At 48.0% G+C, this 18196-nt stretch overlaps 3 protein-coding genes across 4 annotated transcripts in view; all 3 read right to left on the bottom strand.

Moving 5' to 3' along the window:
- The window catches only part of Prkcsh (protein kinase C substrate 80K-H), an 827425-nt gene that overhangs the window by 610174 nt on the left and 199055 nt on the right, over positions 1-18196 (bottom strand). The gene's annotated exons all lie outside the window — the stretch shown is intronic.
- On the bottom strand, positions 1975-6355 carry LOC127198759 (zinc finger protein 809-like). The gene is made up of 2 exons (XM_051156798.1): positions 6271-6355; positions 1975-2817 (listed from the first exon to the last, which is right to left on the bottom strand). The coding sequence occupies exons 1-2, from the start codon at positions 6353-6355 to the stop codon at positions 1991-1993; spliced, it is 912 nt and encodes a 303-aa protein (XP_051012755.1). The 3' UTR covers positions 1975-1990.
- Positions 7458-16900, bottom strand: LOC127198758 (zinc finger protein 695-like). Its single transcript, XM_051156797.1, has 2 exons — positions 16735-16900; positions 7458-7661 (listed from the first exon to the last, which is right to left on the bottom strand). Exons 1-2 carry the CDS (start codon positions 16873-16875, stop codon positions 7458-7460), a joined length of 345 nt encoding a protein of 114 aa, XP_051012754.1. The 5' UTR covers positions 16876-16900.

Raw genomic sequence — 18196 nt, 5'->3', positions numbered from 1 at the left:
CACTGTGACAAGACACCATGACCAAGGCAACTTATAAAAAAAATAGTGTTTAATTCACCTTATGGTTAAGAGGGTAAGCGTCCAGAATGACAGAGCTAAAGCATGGCGGTGGCAACAGCCAGGCCACATAGTGGCCCACAAGGAGGCAGAGCATACTGAGAGTAGGTCCAATCTCTTGAAACCTCAAAGCCCACCCTCAACGATACACCTGCTCCAATAAGGCCACACCTCCTGATCCTTCCCAAACAGTTCTACTCCCTGGGGACCAGGTGCTCAAACAGGCACCTATGAGGGCCATTCTCATTCAAATTGCCAGCCCAACCAGGTATGGGGAGCAGATGTAAAAGAGCCTCTTAGGAATATATATGTAGCCGGGCGTGGTGGCCACGCCTTTAATCTGAGCACTCAGGAGGCAGAGGCAGGCGGATCTTTATGAGTTTGAGGCCAGCCTGGCCTACAAAGTGAGTCCAGGACAGCCAAGGCTACAGAAAAAAAACCCTGCTAAAAAAAAATAAAATAAATCCCTGAACAATGCATAGACAACTCAAGAAACAGAAACTGTTAATTAGTAATTATTAACAAATATCTAATAATTATTAAATTATTAATTCACTGAAGGTGAATAAATAACGACTGGATTTTAAGCTATGCATGCACATGTGGAAGAGGATGACCTTCTGGCATCAGTTCTCTCTTCCCACCTTGTTTTAAAGGTTAGGTTTTTCTTGTTCCTGCCACTGCCCTGGCCCACCGGGGTTTGACTAACGCTCGGGAGGAAATTTTTCCTGTATAGAGACAGAACACTAGACACGAAGAAGGGGGCAAGTCTGCATTCTGATCAAACCTCGTTTATTGAGAATTTTTGCAGAGTTTACATAGGCACAGAGGCATGGGTATTTGCTATAGATACCTAACTCTGGAATGCTCCAGCAGGTAGGTATCTACCTTTACAGCTGCTAATTGCAGGAGAGAAATTCCAGGAAAGTCGTGAAGGATCTGGTTAGTCACGAAAAAGCTCCTGGAACTACTGCTCGCAGGCAGCTGGCCTTTAATCTGATCTTATCAGTAGTCTTACCAGAAAAGGAGTAGCTCGGGGGTCTGGAATGACCAGCCCCCACAATAAACCACAACAGGTGTCTAACTGCCGACCTACGACAAGGTCAGCTAGTTTCTGGTGAATGGCAGACTTCTGGAGAAATAGGAACCTAGGTTCTGACAAGATGGCTGAACATTGGCCATGTAGCCCGTCCCCAACATGCCACTGGGATCTTAAGCTTCTGGCTGATTCTTCCTCTGCACAACTATTACAGATGCTTGTGCTGCCACATCTGGCCTTTACATGGGTTATGGCAATGTGAGCAGAGGCTGCCTCTACCTCCTGAGTGCTGGGGTTAAAGGCATGCATGCTTTACACATGGAGCCATCTCCCCAAGCCCTGAATGCACATTTTTAATCCCAATTTTCTACACTCCATTATTCTTCTAAAACCAGTAGTCAGATTTGAATGCCCTGTCCATGAGGACAAGATGGGGGCTTGGTACAAAAATGGCATCTGTTTGGTTCTGCTTGGTTCCTACACAGGGACCCTGACTTGTCAAGCAGGTGCTAGGATCAGCACAATTATAGCTCTTAACCACTGAGCTCTCTAACACCATCTTTGTGGGGCCTCTGAGTCATCTAAGGAGTCCCGTCAATACAATGGTCCTGCTTTTCTTCATATGCTGCTCTCTGCTGCTGCTGCGGCGGCGGCTAGACTTGAGAGGCACTCTTCACTGTGGCTTTCCATTTGTATGGGTCTCATTTATTTGTCAACTGAGCTCAGACACGCACCGGAAAACTTTCCTCCATTTTTTTAATGTTCTGTAAAGCTTCTCGGATTATGAACTGTCCCGTGTACAGTAAAGTCTACTGTATGTAAAATCCCTTGCATCCCTCACTTCTGCAGAGCTTAGCAGCTGCATGAGTTCCCTGATGTACAGGGACTTCTGACTTATGCGAGAAGGCTTTCCTGAGTTCTTCCTTCATGGGCCTTCTTGCCTGTATGTCTTTTCTGATGTGCCGTGAGCTGGCACTTCCAGTGGAAAGATTTATTGCATTCCTCACATTCATAATGATTCTCAGATGAATGAGTTATCCGGTGCGCGGTAAGTTGTGACTGGTGGGAAAACGCTTTACTGCAATCTGTGCATTGGTAAGGCTTCTCCCCTGTATGAGTTCTCTGATGGATAGAGAGCTTTGACTTTCGAGAAAAAGGTTTCTTGCACACTTCACATACGAAAGGCTTTTCGCCCAGATGGGTCTTCCTGTGCCGATTAAGGTCTGACTTGTAATAGAAAGCTTTCTTGCACTCTGGACATTCGTGAGGCTTCTCACCTGTGTGAGCTTTTTCATGTACATTGAGATGAGACTTCCGGAAGAAACATTTCCCACATACTTTACACTTATAGGTCCTCTCTTGTCTATGGGTTTTCTGATGTGAGGTGAGGTCCGACTTCCAGTAGTACATCTTACTACACTCACTGCACTCATAGGGCTTGTCTACGTTGTGAGTTCTTCTGTAATGCTTAATGAGGGTTGAATTATTGCAGAAAGATTTCCTGCAGTCCTTACAGTCATAGCGTTTCCCATCTCTGTGCACTGTCTGACTCTCAGTTTTCTGTAACTTGCCACAAAGTGTTTTTGCAGGCACTCTGCCACGACAGGGCTTTGTCCCTTTGGGGACTCTCTGTTGAGGCTTCAGTTTTGCCTTGAAACAAAAGAATTTGTTAGATTCTTTAGCACTCCAGCGTTTTTTCCTAGAATGAGCTGCCTGATATTCTGAGGTATGAATCCTTTTTTTTTGGGGGGTGGGGGGGGATGGGGGTGGGGGGGAGTGTCAAGACAAGGATTCCCTGTGTAGCCTTGACTGTCCTGGACTGGCTTTGTAGACCAGGCTGGTCTTGAACTCACAGCGATCCGCCTGCCTCTGCTGGGATTAAAGGCGTGCGCCACCACTGCCCAGCCCAGAGATATTAATTCTTAATGAAAAGTTTCTCATACTCACTAAACATTTCTGTGTGGACTTTACCATTTACAGAGTTAGGCTTCCTACAAAACATTAGCCACCTATTCTACATTCAGTACTTGTTTCCACATAAGCCACTTCTTGGGTAAGGAAAATATTTCAAGCATTTACAGAATTTACTAGGTCTCTGTGATATGAAAATTCCTTATGTGTCAATAATATCGTCTTCGCATCAAAGGCATTGAAAATACTGAATATAACACTATGAGCTTTATTGTTTTGCAAACCAAGATGCTGAGGCACCTGGTGGCCTTGCTTACTTAGGTGACAGTCACCATGTTCTTGGGCAGCCTGCGTCTAATTAGGCCACCATGGAAAAAGAAGTACTACATTCTGCCAGGGTTATGTGTGAAAAGATTTCCTCTTCGTTCTTTGTGTGTGTGTATGCTAATTTGTCCATATTTGAAATATGCTTTGACTTTGAATTACATGTCTTACTTACTTCAATGTCTTCACTTGGTGTCTTTTGGCGAGTTATTCCAAGTTGAGACAAATGTATCGTAGGATTTTCCTTGCTGGTATCAATCAGAGCACTCACTTTATGAACACCTATAATAATAAAAATGTCATGATTCCATAATAACACATGCATATTTTTATAGAATTTAAACATAAAAGTAAAGCCATGCCTTCACATGTTTATTGAAGCTAGTTTTATACGAACTTGACAGAGCTAAAGTCATTCAGAAAGAGAGAACCTCAATTAGGAAAATGTCCTGCAGGCAGATCGCTGTGAGTTTGAGGCCGCCCTGGTCTACAAATCGAGCCTGGGACAGCCAAGGCTACACAGAGAAACCCTGTCTTGGAAAAAAAAAAGGCCAGGCATGGTGGTGCATACCTTTAATCCCAACACTTGCAAGGAGGCAGAGGCAGGTGGATCACTGTGAGTTCGAGGCCAGCCTGGTCTACAAAGTAATCTAGGACAGCCAAAGCTACACAGAGAAACCCTGTCTCAAAAAACTAAAAAGAAAAAAGAAAAGAAAAGAAAGAAAATGCCCTGGCCAGACTAGCCTGTGGGCAAGCCTGTGGGCAGACTAAGCAAGGCGGTGAGCAGCGTGGTCTCTGCTCCTGTCCCTGCTGAGCTACCGCCCTGACTCCCTCCGTGAAGGGCTGTGCTGTGGGTCACCAGCTGAGATAAACCGTTTCCTCCCTTGGTTGCTTTCGCTGTTAGCACAGCAGCAGCAACCCCAACTAAGGCACTCACTGACCTGTGCTACGTGTGCATATCTCGTCCCATAGTGACTAGCAAACCACACTAAGATAGCAGGGTTCTAGCGCACATCTCTTTATTTTACTGTTGACGTGTAGATTGAATTCATGCTTACTGTAGGAGGCCACTAATTCTTCCAGTTTTAACGGATAACTTTGTTAGTCAGAGTAATCTTGTTTTGCAACTTTGTCTCAGGGTTTAAAATACATGAGCCCATGCCTTCTAGTCAGTACAGTCTTTGCTAAGACATCTAGTGTGCTAATATGTTCGTCTTCTCGAGTAACTAAGCACATTTCTCTTTGGCCAGCTTCAGTATTCTTTCTTTTGCATTTTTGGCAATTTAATTTTAATGCCCTTCAAAAAGGTCTTTTGGGATCATGTCAATTTGTGGTTCTAAGTTACTCCCACACTTGGTTGGTGTGCCTAGCTTTCTATGTCTCTAGTCTGTCTCATCTCTGTTGTATGTCAGGTTCACAGGATGCATTTCTTTTTGTTATTTTCATTCATTCATTCATTCTGTGTGTGTGTGTGTATGTATGTGTGTGTGTGTGTGTGTGTATGAGGGTGTGTGCGGTGTGTGGTGTCCGTGATCACTAGTAAATGTAGCATCTGAGTTTTCTGTCTGACATCTTTTCCACTTCCCTATTTCTGGACTCAGTTATGAGAAAGCCAACATATGTTGGCAGATTTGTCAGATTTTGCCTGTTTTTTTCTATAACTGCCATATCCATTCTGTAGTTTGTACAACAAATTGTGAGGATGCGTCGATCTTCCCTCCTGTAGCCATAAACTGATGTACCACTCAGAGAAGAAATTAAACCCAAAGAAAATGAAACCTAACAAATGTTTAAAAAAAGGATAAGGAAAGCAGGAGACAAAACGGTACACCGAAGCCAGGCGTGGTGACGCACGCCTTTAATCCCAGTACTCGGGAGGCAGAGGCAGGCGGATCGCTGTGAGTTCGAGGCCAGCCTGGTCTACAAAGTGAGTCCAGGATGGCCAAGGCTAACACAGAAAAACCCTGTCTCAAAAAACCAAAAAAAAAAAAAAAAGGTACACCGAGTATATTAAATGTCTCTGATTTCCAATGGCTACTAATTTCCAAATGTATCAATACGCTAACCATGATCATTATCAAGTCATTAATTTATATTCAACTACTAATTACATGCAAAAGTTAGAAAATGGTCATCTCAAAGTGAAAATATAATTAAACGGCGATATCTACAAATAGGAAATGCACTGTAAGCACTTGCTAACATAAAACCTCCTATCTATTTTCCTGGCTGTCTCATCACTTACTTCAAGCCTTCGATTCGCTGTGTTCTAGCTGACCGTAGGCGCTTTTGATCATATGAAGACTACAAAGACAAGCCAGGCATGGTGGCACACACCTTTAATCACAGTACTCATGAGGCAGAGGCAGGCAGAGTGGGTCTAGGACAGCTAAAACTACACAGAGAAAAACCTGTCTCAAAAAAAAAAAAAAAGAATGAAAGAAAAAAAGAAAAGAACATTACAAAGACAGCTACCTAGGGAGGCAGAGGCAGGTGGATCTCTGTGAGTTCAAGAGCAGCCCAGTCTAGGACAGCCAGGGCTGTTGCACAGAGAAACTCTGTCTCAACAACAACAAAACAAACAAACAAAACCCACAATGCTATTATATAAAACAAGTAAGACAGCAGCACAAACAAGAGATTGGGTCAAGCATCTACCCAGTGAAGCCGGCTAAGAAGATCCATACAGGGACGGATTCTTTTGGCAAATTTAAAGAAATACACTTTAGCAACAAAACAGAGAGACAGGGTGACACCAAGAATGCTCTTTTAAAACTGGATTTAAAAAACAAAACAAACAAAAAAACGAAAACAAACAAACAAAAGCGCTAGAGCCACATACACGGCTAGGCTTGTATGAAATTGGACAAAGACCGCCCACCACAACCATCATCCAACGCGCTCTCTGCCTGCTGACATCTGCGTACGCATTTACTCACCTGGGGAGTTCTGCACCGCAGCTTCCGCTTGGCTCCATGACCCAAAGCCACGCTCCAACTGCAAGATCAACTTGGGTTTGGCCATGCAGGGCTCTGAAATTAGAAATAATAACCAAAGGGTGCCAGAGTCACTAACAAGAAGCCACAGCTGCACTTCCGGGCTGTTCCTTGATGAGTAAAGAAGACTAGATCAGAGGCGATGTTGTCTCTTGGTCCTCACTGGCTAGAAGGGCGCCCTCGTGTGGCATCAAACTGCGGACAGCTAACCCAGAATAGTAATTTTGGCAAAGTTTAGGAGGCTGGAAAGATGCTTCTAGGGTTAAGAGCAAATACTGCTCTTGGGAGACTGTCTTAGGGTTTTGTTGCTGTGCAGAGACACCATGACGGCAGCAAGTCTTACATTTATTAACTGTGGCTGGCGAACAGTTCAGAGGTTTAGTCCACTATTGTCACGTCAGGAAACATGGCAGCGTGCAGGCAGACAAGGTGTTGGAGGACCCCTCCCCCAGGCAGAAGGGGACTATGTGCCACACTGGGCATAGCTTAAGCACTCCCACGGTGATGCGCTCCTCCAACATGGCCACACCTTCTAATAATGCCACTCCCTATGGGCCAAGCATCCACACACCTGAGACCGTGGGGCCACTCCTATTCAAACCACGACAGGGGTCAAAGTTCAGTTCAAACCTAGCAGCTCACAATTGCCTGCTCAACCCCAGCTCTGGGTGATCCAGTGCCTTGCAGCGTCCACAGGTACTTATTCTCACAGACACAGATACATAGCTACTAATAAGAATACGTCTTGGGGGGCTGGAGAGATGGCCCAGTGGCTAAGAGCACTCACTGCTCTTCTGAAGGTCCTGAGTTCAATTCCCAGCAACCACACGGCAGCTCACAACTCTCTCACATCTTCCTGTGTGCAGATGTATCCATTACACATTAAATCATCAAATAAATAAATAAATCCTTTTAAAAAAACAATACATGGGCTGGAGAGATGGCTCAGAGGTTAAGGACACTGACTGCTACTCCAGAGGTCCTGAGTTCAATTCCCAGCAACCACATGGTGGCTCACAACCATCTATAACGCAACCTGATGCCCCCTTCTGACCTGCAGATGTACATGTAAACCACTGTATAAATAAAAAAATAAGTGTTTAAAAAAAAAATACAAAAAGAATACATCTCTAAAGTGAGCAATGATTTCTGGGCTTGTTAACAAGGAAAAAGTATTTGCTGAGGCTGAAGTGGGACTCGGACTCACCCAGGAACACCAGGCTGCTGTAGTTCTCCAGCATGACGTCCCTGTAGAGGGTCCTCTGAGCAGGGTCCAGGTCCTGCCACTCCTCCCAGGTGAAGCGCACAGCTACGTCCTCAAATGACACCAAACCCTGAAATGACACATTTCTCTTTAGCTCAAGGACAAGATAGGAGTTCACTCCCACCCACCCCCCGCCTCTCCCCTCCCTCACTCTGTGTGTGTGTGTGTGTGTGTGTGTGTGTGTGTGTGTGTGTGTGTGTGTGTTACTAGTTTCTTACAAAAGGTACAGCTTGGCTGTACCCTGTGTCATGGGAAAAAAGAAAACTCAATATAAGCATCTTTATCTCTGTGTCAACAAAGTGAGCCAAGAAAACATGACTAGAAATTTCTAATTCCAACAAAAACAAGATCCACAGAAGAACATGTGGCTATGTAAAGTAGGCCTTATTAAGAGCAAGGGGGAAAGAACTCATAAACTCAAGCATGAAAAAACTAACGTTCAAGCTCCAAAGAGAGAAGTGCAAATTCTGAGGCTGACGTCACAGGCTATGTTGCAATGCATGCCTAGAAGGACCAAAGCCGTGACTCAGTTCTCAGCACCCACCATAGACCAAGCCTGTCTTAGTTAGGGCGCCGATCGCTGTGATGAAACACCATGACCAAAGGCAACCCGGGCAAGGAGGGTTCACTTCACCCACAGTCCAACGTGAAACGCAGTGAGGGCAGGAACTCAAGCAGGACAGGAAACTGGACGCAGGAGCTGTACAGAGACTATGGAGGGGTGCTGCTTACTGGCTCGCTCAGGCAGCTTTCTTATAGAACTCAGGATCACAGGTCTGGGAACAGCCCCACCCACAATGGCCTGGACCCTCCTCCACCAATCACTAATTAAGAAAATGCTACATGGGCTTGCTTACAGCCCTGTCTTTTTTTTTTTTTTTTTTTTTTTTTTCTTTTTTTTTTAATAACATTTCTGTGTGTTTAAAAAAAAAAAAGATTTTATTAATATGTATACAGTGCTCTGCCTGCATGTGCACCTGCAGGCCAGAAGAGGGCATCAGATCACATTATAGATGGTTGTGAGCCACCATGTGGGTGCTGGGAGTTGAACTCAGGACCTCTGGAAAAGCCAGTGCTTTTAACCTCTGAGCTATCTCTCCATCCCCCTAAATTAAGCAGTTTCTTTTTCCTTTTGGTTTTTCAAGACAGGGTTTCTCTGGTACACAGAGCCCTGGCTGTCCTCAAACTCTGCCTCCCAAGTGCTGGGATTTAAAGGCCAATTAAGCATTTTCTTTCTTTCTTTCTTTTTCTTTTTTTTTTTTTTTTTTTTTTTTTTTTTTTTTTTCCGAGACAGGGTTTCTCTGTGTAGCCTTGGCTGTCCTGGACTCACTTTGTAGACCAGGCTGGCCTCGAACTCACAGCGATCCACCTGCCTCTGCGTCCCAAGTGCTGGGATTAAAGGCGTACGCCACCACGCCTGGCTAAGATTTCTTAATCAAGATTCTTTCCTCTTAAATGACTTTAGCTGTGTCCACAACAAAGTGCCTGGCACAAATCCTATTCTCAAGCTGTTACTGCAGTGCCATGTGGGGCGACACAAATAAGGTAGAGTCAAAAGCTCTCAACGTCAAAAGGGTTTGGAACAGCAATCAAAGATCAATTCCAAATCAAATGTGTACTGAAGTCAGCACGCTCCTGTCCTGGCAGGGCTTAACTTCGTACTTCTGGGTGACTTCACTGTAGCATCTGTTTAGAACATACAATATGCATGCTTTGCACAGCACATGCCACCGCGCCACCAATGAATGCCACCTGTAACACCCAGGTTCAGATTAAGCATGTCACGAACTGCAGTTTTTTTTCTCTACATAGTACGGTTATCTGCTCTTTTGAGTCACAACTTCTTGGTGGGAAACACACACATTTCATCCTTTCCTGCCACCATCTCTGCCTGCACCGTATTATGTCCGATAAACTAGCAATCTGCCTCTCTAGCAGGCCAAGTTGTTTCCATCTTTAAGGAAGAACCGTATTGGATATGCTCCAAAGTGTTGTTTTAAAATACATTTATTACCAGCAAATGTTTCATATGCATATCTATTTTATATGCATGGGTACCTCAGGGCATCCCAGTATTTCCTGGTGGAAAAATGGGATCACAAGTACAAGACATTTAAGAATCCCTGACTTGACCTCCCCCCATGGGTGACAAGGTCAATAAACATTTACACATGTACCAAGTCCCCTCAAAAGCGCAAATGAGTTGACAGATTTCAATATACTGACCACTGAGAAAAGAAGCAGGGTGAACTCTGCATGTCAGAGATCGGGAGGATGATTCTAGACCCCAAACCTCCTGAGGAAAGGAAGAGCAGGCTCGCTGAGCTGGAACCCTATTGGTCAATGCGTAGGGATCGAGAGGCAGAACAAACGCCCCACCCCACCCCCCCACCCCGGGTCTGTGTGCTGGTAGCAAAGAAACCCGCTCGGTTCATCCCCAGGATGCGGGAGTGAAAGGCTGGACCCAAGGTCTCATTCCTCCATAGCAGGGAACTCTGTTGACTGCTGCTGCTGACGGCTGAGCTTTTCCCTAATCTACTCCAAGCAGCGAATAGAGCTCATGAGACCCCTGCAGCCCGAGGAGAGTGCCCCCGGCGCTTCCTGCGCATCACACAGACAGCTCCCGCCACCAGTTCCGGTCAGAGGCCGCTGCCCAGATACTCAGGTCATAGCTTTAACAGTAGGCGTGTGGGAATCCAGGCTGAATTCCAAAGCTCTGCGAACGAAGGGACCCGGACACACGCACTTCCCTTTCAAGCCATAAAAACACACAGCTCTCAGGAAGAACTAACCACCATTACTTAAACAAGTATGGTACGAGAAACTGCAGCTCCCAACTGACCAAAGTGCAGACAGCAAGACAAGGGATAGCTGGGCCATGGGTGGCACACCTACACCACATTCCCTATGCCCAAGGCTCGGGGATCATGTTGGAAGAGCGGGTACAAGGTGTCATAGAGGACTCTATGAAACACTCCTTTCCAGTCATGCCAGGGACCTTGAACTCGTGAAGTCACGGTGCGCAGGGGAGGGGCTGCTGGTGACTGATGGCTGTGGGGCAAGGAGAGTCAGTTTGCTTTGGATGTGGCCCGGTGTGCTGCCCATGTTACAGCACAGCACCACACCCATTCACACACACAGCCCCACACCCATTCACACACACAGCCCCACACCCATTCACACACACAGCCCCACACCCATTCACACACACAGCCCCACACCCATTCACACACACAGCCCCACACCCATTCACACACACAGCCCCACACCCATTCACACACACAGCCCCACACCCGTTCACACACACAGCCCACACCCATTCACACACACAGCCCCACACCCATTCACACACACAGCCCCACACCCATTCACACACACAGCCCCACACCCATTCACACACACAGCCCCACACCCATTCACACACACAGCCCCACACCCATTCACACACACAGCCCCACATCCATTCACACACACAGCCCCACACCCTTCACACACACAGCCCCACACCCATTCACACACAGCCCACACCCGTTCACACACACAGCCCCACATCCATTCACACACACAGCCCCACACCCGTTCACACACACAGCCCCACACCCATTCACACACACAGCCCCACACCCGTTCACACACACAGCCCCACATCCATTCACACACACAGCCCCACACCCGTTCACACACACAGCCCCACACCCATTCACACACACAGCCCACACCCATTACACACACAGCCCCACCCCATTCACACACACAGCCCCACACCCGTTCACACACACAGCCCCACACCCATTCACACACAGCCCCACACCCAATTCACACACACACAGCCCCACATCCATTCACACACAGCCCCACACCCGTTCACACACACAGCCCCACACCCATTCACACACACAGCCCCACACCCGTTCAACACACAGCCCCACACCCATTCACACACACAGCCTCACACCCATTCACACACACAGCCTCACACCCATTCACCACACAGCCCCACACCCATTCACACCACACCCCCCACATCCATTCACACACACAGCCCCCACCCATTCACACACAGCCCCACACCCATTCACACACACACAGCCCCACACCCATTCACACACACAGCCCCACACCCATTCACACACACAGCCCCACACACACCCATTCACACACACACCCCACACCCATTCACACACACAGCCCCACACCCATTCACACACACAGCCCCACACCCATTCACACACACAGCCCCACACCCATTCACACACACAGCCCCACACCCATTCACACACACAGCCCCACACCCATTCACACACACAGCCCCACACCCATTCACACACACAGAGCCCCACACCCATTCACACACACAGCCCCACACCCATTCACACACACAGCCCCACACCCATTCACACACACAGCCCCCCACCCTTCACACACACAGCCCCACACCCATTCACACACACAGCCCCACACCCATTCACACACACAGCCCCACACCCATTCACACACACAGCCCCACACCCATTCACACACACAGCCCCACACCCATTCACACACACAGCCCACACCCATTCACACACACAGCCTCCACACCCATTCACACACACAGCCCCACACCCATTCACACACACAGCCCCACACCCATTCACACACACAGCCCCACACCCATTCACACACACAGCCCCACACCCATTCACACACACAGCCCCACACCCGTTCACACACACAGCCCCACACCCATTCACACACACAGCCCACACCCATTCACACACACAGCCCACACCCATTCACACACACAGCCCACACCCATTCACACACACAGCCCCACACCCATTCACACACACAGCCCCACACCCATTCACACACACAGCCTCACACCCATTCACACAACAGCCCCACACCCACACCACACCCACACCCATTCACACACACACAGCCCACACCCATTCACACACAGCCCCACACCCATTCACACACACAGCCCACACACCATTCACACACAAGCCTCACACCCATTCACACACCACAGCCCACACCCATTCACACACACAGCCCCACACCCATTCACACACAGCCCCACACCCATTCACACACACAGCCCCACACCCATTCACACACACAGCCCCACACCCATTCACACACACAGCCCCACACCCATTCACACACACACAGCCCCACACCCATTCACACACACAGCCCCACACCCATTCACACACACAGCCTCACACCCATTCACACACACAGCCCCACACCCATTCACACACACAGCCCCACACCCATTCACACACACAGCCTCACACCCATTCACACACACAGCCCCACACCCATTCACACACACAGCCCCACACCCATTCACACACACAGCCCCACACCCATTCACACACACAGCCCCACACCCATTCACACACTGGCTGCACTGAGTGAGGTGTTTTGTTTAAGTTACACTCCGTGGGGAGGGGAAATTGGTGGGTGTGGGCATGGAAGGAGCTGGAGGGGGAAGTGAAGGTGGGTTTGAACACACACTATAGTTGCATATGACTTCTAAAAAGCAGAAACTTAACCATTATGAAGTTAATAGTCAGATGTGGCCTATGTGCAGCATTTATGGTCTTGTTACTCTTAGGAGAAAAGCCTAAATTAGTCAGAAATTTCAAATAAAAAGAAAGGCAAAAAAGAATGAAGACATGTAGAAAAGAAATATAAAAGGTTATAGCTATGGAAAGGCTGTCCTGATAAGTGGGAAATGCTTTTTGCCAAGTATTTTGTGTGATAAAATAGTTCTGTAGGCCTTTAATCCCAGCACTCGGGACCCAGAGGCAGGCGGATCTCTGTGAGTTCGAGGCCAGGCTGGTCTACATAGACAGTCCGGGACAGCCAGAGGGTACACAGAGAAACCCTATGTGTGTGGGGGGTGGGGAGGGGGAGGGAGAGCGGAATTTTGTACTGTAGTAAAGGATTGTGAAAATGTTAGATTAACTTATTAACTTCAAATTAGGTATGGCAAGGCTATACATCAAAGGCTGATGCACTGAGCACGCAGCAGGGTGCCATCCAGATCTCGGAAGCCAGTAATTAGCATTAGAATAAATACACAACACCAGCTTTTAATCCTGGTTCAACATAATTCAAAATTTGGCAAGATTTTCCAGTAAAGTCTGGAGTTTATAAGGGAAGACTCCAATGCTTGCTGAGTCTTAGAGAGACCATGGAGTTGAGAACTTTAAGGGTCAGGTAAGGTTTTTTAACTGGCTACAGCTGGTCACTTGAATGGCTGTCTTTGGAGGGGCTGTGGAACCCCAGGTCCCCAGCAGAACACAGCCAGGATGAGAGTCCCTGGGGGGGGGGGGGCGAGAGTTCATTTCCTGACACTGTTGTTTGGGGTTAGCCTGGGTGCTCAAAGCCTAGTCAATAGCCACGGATTAAACTTGGCTGTGGTCAGACAAGGCTTCTTACAGTAACTTTCAGGTCTTGCTTGGAGATCCTCCGCCTCTCTTGCTTTTTTCTATTACTTGTGTCATCTGCTTGTTGAGAAGTGGTTCTCCTTGGGTCCTCTGTGACCTAGCTGACCTGAGAGCAATAGCTAAAACATTGGCTGCCATCTCAGCCCCTTTTCTTATTGGTTTTAGTCTCCACCTCCCCCCTTTTTTTTTTCCGAGACAGGGTCTCTCTGTGAAGTCCTGGCTGTCCTGGACTCACTCTGTAGACCACGCTGGCCTTGAACTCACAGAGATCCGCCTGGCTCTGCCTCCCAGATACTGTGACTAAAGGCATGCTCCACCACCACCCGGCCCTTTTGTTCTGAATTCTTGTTCTGATCGCTGATGAGCTCTACTTCTTCTGATTACATGCCAGTAAACTGCAGATGGTACTGTCTGAGTTACCAACCTTTACCACTGACACTAGTCTCCCATCACCAAGGACCTCTTTGAAAGGGAAAATTTTTAATTAGCATTAAAGCAACCAGAGCAGCAGAGCTCTCAGCTCTCTAACTCATAAGTGCAGGTCGGCAGGTATGCTAGCCCGAGGTCCCAGATGATAAGTCACAAAGAATGCGGAGCTAAGAGACAAAGGCCTATTGAGAGTTCCAGGGACCGGCTGGCCGAAAAAGATAGGGAGGGTACACAAGGACAAATTCCTGAGAGAAACAGGTACCAGGCATGGTCCAGTGAGTAATGAGCCAAGACCCTTCATCTGATCTTATGGTGTTTGCTTAATCCCCCCTTGAGGCACACACACAATGTTCCAGGTTTGAGTTTAACCAGATGTGTTGTTAGCTCAGATAAACATCTACCCTCGGGTTCCGAGAAGAACAGGAAGCAAGGAATGTTCCGTGTGATTAAGTCTGACCTTACCCCGGTTCTGCCTACGCAATTTGCTGATGTTCAAATGTTTGAAACAACCAATAGTGTGTGGCTGCGCCAAAATTTCCTGCTCCCCTCGACCTTTGACCATATAAACCCCAAACCCCTGGGCTTCTGGGTCGACCCCTCTGTCTCCTGCGTGAGATACCTGTCGACCCGGAGCTCCGCCAATAAACTACCTCGTGCGTTTACAGCAAGGCGGTCGTTTGTGTGTCTTTGGGTGCGTGCCATCCCGAGGCTTGATTGAGGGTCTCCCTTAGAGGGTCTTTCATCTTCAATTGCAGTAAGTATCACAGTCCAACCTTCAATCTACAGTGGTTGTAAGGACCAAACTAATGCCATGTTCTCTTTGTCCTGTAACTAATGCCCTGGTCTGTGGATTTTCTGTGAGAACTTTTCCTCTAGGTGACCCTTCGCCCTGCATTCCGGGAACGGCCACAGACTGCTGTAAACTGCACCTGCCAGCAGTCCCCAGGAACTCCTCTGAAGTGGTTAGATATAATCAGCTCCCAATGTTCCTCTGAGATGAAAAAAACTTCCCCTTGAGACTCAGCCTCCACTCAGTCTGCCTGAAGGTCAACAGCCCTGTGACCCACAACCCCGCTCACGCTTTTTCCCCTCTATAAACCCATTGCCCTGCCAGGCATGGTGGCACACCCCTTTAATCCCAGCACTTGGGAGGCAGAAGCAGGCAGATCGCTGTGAGTTCCAGGCCAGGCTGATCTACAAAGTGAGTCCAGGATGGCCAAGGCTAACACAGAGAGACCCTGTCTCGAAAAACAAACAAACAAGCAAGCAAACAAACAAACCCATTGCCCTCGAAGCCCTGCGCCACTCTCCTATCCTGTTGCATCAGGAAGGACGTGGTCCGAGCTTGAGCCTGTAATGCAGGACCCTGTGTATGTTCCATAGATACTGAGTCCTGGTGGTCTTTTTCGGGGGTCTGGCGATCTGGGTATTACATGATGACCACTCTTGTTCCTCCCCCAAAGGGGACGCAATCATTTCTTGGCTTTCTGTTCCATCACTATAACCCAATCAGCAACAGGAACTAGGCGTCTCACTCCCGCCTACACTCTGAAGCTGTTGCGAAGACAGATAATCATGACCATGCTAATCAACCAGTGGGGAAATACGGATCAAACGGGCATTGGAAGGTTCAGCTGACAATGGCGGAGCTAGTAAAGGCACTTGCCACCAAGCCTGGTGACCACCACATGCACACTATGGCATACCCCCTCCCCAACACACACACAAAATAAACGCACTAAAACAAAAATGTCAAAAAAGTGAAAAGCAAGCTCAGCGTGGGTGCATGTCTGTCATCCCAGTGCTCAGAGGCAAAGCCAAGTGGCTCTCTGTTAAAAACAACAGCAGCAGCAACAACAAAGCAGGGTCTGGATGGCATCAAGAGCACTGGTGCTTTTCTGGAAGACCCGGGTTCCAGGCACCACATGCGGCTAACAACCTTGTGACTCCAGTCCGAGGATCTGATGCCCTCTTCTGGCCTCCATGGCGACTGCATGCATGCGGTACCCAAGAGAAGCAGGGAAGACTCAGAAACTTTAAAATCTTTTTCTTTCATTCTTTTTTTTTTGGGGGGGGGGTTGTTTTGTTTTGTTTTGTTTTTTGAGACAGGGTTTCTCTGTGTAGCCTTGGACGGAGGGCTCGGAGTCCGCACCCCACAGCCGGGGATGGAGGGCTCGGAGTCCGCACCCCACAGCCGGGACCGAGGGCTCGGGCTTGGAGACTCGGCAGCCGCCGGCACCGGCTCCGCGGGGACACCGCGCTTACCATGGCGGATCCCGGACGTCCTGCGACGGTCCTCGGTTTCCGGAGCCTGAGCAGACGACTCCCAAAACCCTTGACTCTAGACGACAGAACCCAAGACAGCAGGTTCACATGACCTAGGCGGAACTTTGCCACTTCCTTCATTTAAGAGTCGTCCAGCCCACAGGGCCTGAGTGACAATCAATGGCGCCAATCCACTACGGAGGGTGGGGTATACGGCTAAATTTATGATTACGTTGAACTTCTTCCCAAGTAGAAATAATGGTATCGCGATATTTTTTTAAAAACAGAGATTCCCCCCTCCCTCTGCCTCCCGAGTACTGGGATTACAGGCGTGGATCACCTCTCCTGGCTAGTATCTCGATTTTTTTTTTTCCGAGATAGGGTCTCTCTGTGTAGCCTTGACTGTCCTAGACTCACTTTGTAGACCAGGCTGACCTCGAATTTACAGCGATCTGCCTGCCTTTGCCTCCTGAGTGCTGGGATTAAAGGCGAGCGCCACCACGCCAGGCACGAGGGAAGCTTTTAAGAAACAGGTTTAAAGGCCTGGGCACGGCTGCAGGGAAGCCCAACCTTGCCACATTCCTTCCAGCCCACTGGAGATAGAGTTGTGTAAACTATGGAGGTCACCCTTCCAGTGTCAGCACAGCTATACCCTGATTGCTAGAGGCTGGGGACATTTCCTTTTTAAAAAAAAAAAAGGAAAGAAAAGAAAAAAGATTAAGTTTCTGAGTCTTGCCTGCTTCTGTTTGGGTACCACATGCATGCAGTAGCCATGGAGGCCAGAAGAGGGCATCAGATCCTCGGACTGGAGTCACAAGGTTTTAGCAACATGTGGTTGCTGGAACCCTGGTCTTCCAGAAAAGCACCAGTGCTCTTGATGCCATCCAGACCCTGCTTTGTTGCTGCTGTTGTTTTTAACAGAGAGCCACTTGGCTCTGCCTCTGAGCTCTGGGATGAGAAACATGCACTAATGCTGAGCTTGCTTTTCACTTTTGACATTTTGGTTTAGTGCATTTATTTTTTTTTGGGGGGTGGGGTATGTCATAGTGTGCGTGTGGTCACCAGGCTTGGTGGCAAGTGCCTTTACTAGCTCCGCCATTGTCAGCTGAACCTTTCAATGCCTGTTTGATCCATATTTTCCCACTGGTTGATTAGCATGGTCATGTTTTGAAAATGGATGCAGATTTTCTGTCTTCGCAATGGCTTCAGAGCGTAGGAGGGAGTGAGATGCCTGGTTCCTGTTGCTGATTGGGTTATAGTGATGGAACAGAAAGCCAAGAAATGATTGAGTCCCCTTTGGGGTAGGGACAACAGTGGTCATCACAATAGACTAAAGGTTAGACTGTGATATTTATCGCAATTGAAGAGGTCCTCGGTGATGGGAGACTAGTGTCAGTGGTAATGGTTGGTAATTCAGACAATACCATCTGCAGTGTAATGGCATGTGTTCAGAAGAAATAGA

The sequence above is a fragment of the Acomys russatus genome, chromosome 14 (assembly GCF_903995435.1).
Source record: "Acomys russatus chromosome 14, mAcoRus1.1, whole genome shotgun sequence".
NCBI lineage: Eukaryota > Metazoa > Chordata > Mammalia > Rodentia > Muridae > Acomys > Acomys russatus.
The sequence above is the reverse complement of the archived record's forward strand: the minus strand, read 5'-3'. Positions and strand labels throughout refer to the sequence as shown.